The sequence below is a fragment of the Arachis ipaensis genome, chromosome B09 (genome assembly GCF_000816755.2).
Source record: "Arachis ipaensis cultivar K30076 chromosome B09, Araip1.1, whole genome shotgun sequence".
In the NCBI taxonomy this organism is placed as follows: Eukaryota; Viridiplantae; Streptophyta; class Magnoliopsida; order Fabales; family Fabaceae; genus Arachis; species Arachis ipaensis.
Window position 1 is genome coordinate 105,679,985 of NC_029793.2, and position 5,900 is coordinate 105,685,884.

At 36.3% G+C, this 5,900-nt stretch overlaps 1 protein-coding gene across 1 annotated transcript in view; it reads left to right on the forward strand.

Annotated features, from left to right (window-relative positions):
- LOC107618390 (pyruvate kinase isozyme A, chloroplastic) overlaps positions 1-5,535 on the forward strand; it is a gene marked incomplete in the record, with an annotated part of 5,814 nt that extends 279 nt beyond the window's left edge. The window contains 6 exon segments of the mRNA XM_016320443.2: positions 1-449; positions 1,458-1,548; positions 1,669-1,862; positions 3,021-3,142; positions 3,736-4,214; positions 4,864-5,535. Of these exon segments, the coding sequence (XP_016175929.1) occupies positions 1-449; positions 1,458-1,548; positions 1,669-1,862; positions 3,021-3,142; positions 3,736-4,214; positions 4,864-5,165 (1,637 nt within the window).

Sequence of the window (5,900 nt, forward strand, 5' to 3'; positions counted from 1 at the left end):
CCCACCTCTCCCTCCTCCCCCGCCGCTCTCCCCACCTCCAATTCTCCCTCCGCGCCTCCTCCGACCCCTCCGTCATCGTCTCCGACAGCAATGGCGTCGCAATGTCCCCCTCATCCGGCACCTCCGATCTGAGCTCGATCGAGGGGGACGCCGTGACGGAGGCAGAGCTCCGGGAGAACGGGTTCCGAAGCACGCGGAGGACGAAGATAGTGTGCACCATTGGGCCCGCGACGTGCGGTTTCTCGGAGCTTGAGGCTCTGGCGGTTGGGGGAATGAACGTGGCGAGGATCAACATGTGCCACGGCACGAGGGAGTGGCACAAGGGGGTCATCGATCGCGTCAGGAGGCTCAACCACGAGAAAGGCTTCGCCGTCGCCATCATGATGGACACTGAAGGCAGCGAGATTCACATGGGTGATCTTGGTGGTGCTTCCTCTGCTAAAGCTGAGGTATATATCTTTATATCTTTTGCATGGTTCTACTTCTGTTAGCGAGTTCTTACTTAAAAAACAAAAAGAATGATTTTTTTGTTACCTATATGTTATTTTATTCTTTTGATTAATCACAATTGTGGGTTACATTTTACTCCCCCATGTCCAAAGGAAACTCCCCCTTTGTATTAGGAAGGAATTTAAATCCTAAAGAAAATGATTTCTATACTGAAAGATCGCTTTCCTCAAAAGGAAAAAAAAATGTTTTTTTAACTTTTGAATGGAAGTTGATATGAATAATTTATCTGGAAAGCGATATCTTTTTGGAAAGAGTTTCAAAATGATTCATATGAGCATGTTTTCTGCCTCTATATGTAAACTCTGCATAGTATGGGTGCAAATTATACTGATTATCTTTGCATTCCTGTGTGCAAAAATTGATAGAATGTTAAAAGGTCAATTGTTTCAAAAAATCATTGTTCTTCTGGAATTTATTTTATTATAATTATTAGTTTTTTTAGTTTGAAGATATCACTTTTTAATCAACTTAGTCTTAAAGAAAGTACCCTTAATCTCTTTGACTGCTTTTCTGGACAATTGTTGGAAGCTTTTCTCGAGCTATTTTGCAGTATTATTAAATAATTATCATATTTTACTTCCACAATGGGTTGGTCTTGCTGGTAAATAACCTTCATTCAAAATACAAAGTTAAATCCAAGAGAAACATCTTTTGTTGCGAGATTACATGAGGCTCATGTTCTTCTTGTTGAAAGAATATTAGTCATGTAGACAATTTATCAACATTACAATGTGTGTATAAATTACTTAGTCAGAGAAGTAATGCCATATAAATTACTCGTCTGTCTTGTAAAGTTTCAGGTTAATACTTTTTTTCTCAACATTACAATGTGTGTAATTTGTGCAGCTTTGATTAATACAAACTTAAACAGTTTCATAAACCTTGTTGTTTATGGATCTACTTCAAATGATGAGTTGTTGTCATGTGCTTTGAATATTCTCTTGCAGGATGGTGAGGTATGGACTTTCAGTGTAAGAGCCTTTAATTCAACTCTTCCGGAACACACCATCAATGTGAACTACGATGGTTTTGCTGAAGGTTAATATTTCTGAATAAACTCTATACATTTAGTTTCTTTTGAGGAATTGTGTTTCTGGTTTTATTTGTCAACTGCTGCTGAAGTTGTTAGTTCATTCCTTCTAAAATATGATCTACCAGATGTTAGAGTGGGCGATGAACTTGTAGTTGATGGAGGAATGGTTAGGTTTGAGGTGATTGAAAAGATAGGCCCAGATGTCAAGTGCCTTTGTACAGATCCTGGGCTGTTGCTGCCAAGAGCCAATTTGACATTCTGGAGGAATGGCAGTCTAGTACGTGAAAGGAATGCCATGCTACCAACAATTTCTTCAAAGGTTCTCAATTCTTTAGCCTTCTCACATTGGTTGTTTTACTTATTTGCTTGGTTTTAATCGGAATGATGGAAAAACACATGGTTCATGGAATAAGAACACTTATATTATTCACATTCACAGTTGGAAGCAATAAGTGGATATAGGCCTGTCGAAGTTTTGCAACTATTACTTTAGGAAGACCATACAAAATTTTGATGTTTGTTTGGCTAATTGACCCAGACAATAAAAGTCTTCAAATTGTTTGCTGACTCTTTAATTTATAAAAGGGTTCAAATTCTAATCTTGTTAGTGATATAGTTCTTTTCCTTTGATCTGTTCCATAAAATGGACATCAATTCCACTCCTTGAACGCTTCAGCTCTTGCCTGGATAACATTCTTATTGGTATCTTCTGAGCTACTTGCCACATGTATAATTTTCAGCAGTTTACAAGAATGAAATACTTTGAGCGCTAAAGTAATCTTGTTATAACCTTCTCCTAAGAAATTTTTGTTGATACCACTGTGATTCTTTAATATAGTTATGCTTGTCTTTTTGCATATGTGAGTAGCATTAATTTTCATTAAGTAGCTAGAATTTGTTCCCTTGTCTTGACTGATATATGAAGTTATGAATCATCCAGTTCTTATTCCTGCACTACTTTTCTTCCCATTTTTTTTCCTTAGTGCAAAAATTTATTCTGGAGCATTTGAAAATATATTACAATTTGGTTGTGATGATTATAAGTTTATTGATAAGTCAGTTTCTTTTTCTATAGGGGGTTTTCAAAATCGATTATTTCCTTAAAATTAATCAAATTCAACTGCTCCACAAGATCAAATTGACTAGTGAATGCTACATGGCACTACTATTCCCCATATAATATAAGCCTTGAAGGAAACATCTTCACTGTGGTTAGGTTCATATCTATTCAAGTTAATTAGAAAGTGGTGCTTAAGGTCATAGTAACTTTGAACCATGTGATGCATTGTGTGGTGGGATCTACAATTCTACATTTCCATTATCATATTTTTCTTTTTTAGGTTTTATGATTTTAACTGTTCATATTGAATTTCAGATTATTGGATTTTTCATGATAAATTTCCTTGGATCAGAAAGTCTCCATACCTATTTATATTAATTTTCATTTTTCTAATTCTTCACGATTTTCAATGTCCAGGATTGGTTAGACATTGATTTTGGTATTGCTGAGGGCGTTGATTTTATTGCTATTTCATTTGTCAAGTCTGCTGAAGTTATTAAGCATCTTAAAAGTTATATTGCTGCACGATCTCGTGATAGGTATGTATTGAGGAAATTTTAAACCTGATACAAATGTATATTATTATCGTATACAAGTGACAAGTAGGATATCACTTATTTACCTGTTTGGGTTTCTTTTTACCTTTGGTCTTTGTGTGACAAAATGATTTTATTATTGTTTGTGCTTTACTTCTCTTTGTCTTAGGAATAGCTATGAACTACATTTCATAAAATGTTTGAGAAAAAGAAAAATGAAAAAAAGCTATTGATCTCGTCCAATACTTAATTGCATGCTTGCAGGCTTGCAGTGTGTATCTGTATATTTTAATATCAAACATGTGGGGGATTTATTCTGTCTATGTAATTGAATATTACAGTTGTTCAACTAAAAGAGAGAGAGAATATATTTACGGGTGTATAAAATTAATGCAAAGCTTGGACAGAAACAGAGGATTTTTAGACTGTTTCTGTTAGAATAGGATATCACATTTTTGTGAAGTTACACCAGCAAGTAGGTAGAAGATTGTGTATGTCTGCGTGCATGTGCAATGTGCCCTCATTGCCTCATCCACTGTTTAGTTTTTGACTTTCATACAACATGGAATGTGCTAAACTCGGCCTTATCAATGCAGCGATATTTCTGTCATTGCAAAGATAGAAAGTACGGATTCGCTGAAGAACTTGGAGGAGATCATTCAAGCATCTGATGGAGCTATGGTGGCACGAGGAGACTTGGGTGCCCAAATACCCTTAGAACAGGTTCCGGCTGCCCAACAGAGGATTGTTCAACTTTGCAGGCAGATGAATAAGCCTGTCATTGTTGCCTCTCAACTACTTGAATCCATGATTGAGTACCCTACACCTACGAGAGCTGAAGTAGCAGATGTTTCTGAAGCAGTCCGACAACGCGCTGATGCATTGATGCTTTCTGGTGAGTCGGCCATGGGCCAGTATCCTGAGAAGGCTTTAACTGTTTTAAGGAGTGTTAGCTTGAGAATTGAAAAGTGGTGGAGGGAAGAGAAACGCTATGAAGCTATGATACTTCCCTCAGTTGGGAATTCATTTGCGGAAAAAATATCTGAGGAGATCTGCAATTCTGCTGCGAAAATGGGTAAGTAATCTTCAAATCTTGACTCTTGCTGTTTGTTAGTTTTCATTATCTTGTCCCTGCATTATGTGTGATTTGTCAGTACTGCATATTTGATTGATCTGTAGCATCAGCATATACTGTCTAAGGTTGAAAAAATACTGTAGGGTATCATATTATGGCCTCCATTTTCAAATAGTTGCACACAATTTTTTTTTTTCACAAGGAAATGTAGTCATACTTCTTTTTTCTCCTTCTAGTTATATCCCAAGAGCTGATAGTAGTGCAGGACAAAGAATAGATAGAAATAGATAATTAGAAATGAAGAGGAAGTACTGATGGTTATTTATTAATACAACTAGATTTCAGTAATGTATAGACTTTTCTAATCATGTCCTTAAACCCTGAGCATATTTATGCTGAAATTTGAGAACAGAGACAGTACTATCCAATTGGTATATTTGATAAGGTGACAATGACCCTATAACCATGATATTGTGGCTTTAAGAATATTAATGCTTAAAGTGACTCATGCTGATAGCACTTTTGGATAATTCATCACTGTTATCTTCTACAGCCCTTGCTGTGTTCTTGACATTATTTGATTTAGTAAGGATCTTTTCGCCTTAGATTGCGTACTAAGAATCTTAATTTGGGTTTTATTTTTTGGCAGCCAATAATTTAGAGGTGGATGCTCTTTTTGTTTACACGAAGACTGGGCACATGGCATCTTTGTTATCACGCTGCCGTCCTGATTGCCCAATATTTGCTTTTACTGCCACGACATCCGTGCGAAGGCGTCTGAACCTCCAGTGGGGCCTGATACCTTTCCGGCTGAGCTTCTCCGACGATATGGAGAGCAATCTCAATAAAACCTTTTCGTTGCTTAAGGCCAGAAATCTGATCAAATCAGGCGACCTTGTTATCGCTGTCTCGGATATGTTGCAGTCAATACAAGTTATGAATGTTCCTTAAGAACTCCGAAACAACCCTTCTCTCAACATTTCCTGTTTATATTTCTATGTTGTCGTGAATTCAAAAACTTGTGATGCTGCTATAGAGGTCTGATATGGGAGCAGAAGCAACATGCAGTGAAATTCAATTCTGTGTTTTTTGTCATTTTAATAATGAGGTTGGATTAGTGTTTCAAAAGAGTGCAACTAAACTTGGGAGAATTTTGTGATTTTGTGCTTAGTTGAGTTATATTGCAGTGCATATAGAGAGCAATATTTTACCCTTGTAAGGAACGTGAAGCTTTTGTATGATTGTATCTAATGTTATACTTACACTGTAGCATTGCATAATTAATAAATATTTCACTGTTGTCACTGTGGGCCTTGTCAGATATGCTCATTGTTTTCATGAATCACATGAATCATACAATCATATGTTATGGCCAATTTCTTTGGTTGCTTCACATAATAATGGATTTTGGTAATTGTGATTGAAGAATGTAAGCATTCTATTGTTGGTTGAGGAAGGGAAACAAAGTGTGTTAGGAAAGGAATATTCTGTTGTTCACGTATACTTATTTATTTATTTATTTATTTTCTTTTTATTTGGTTACTTGAGGGATAAAGCATGAAGAATGCACGGCACAATGTCATCAAATGATTGAAGCATTAGCTAATATTTCATATTTGTATCTGTATTTCTCTAAGCTATTTAGTCTTTTCCCAAAGAAATTCCTCTTTTAATTGCGTTTAAATA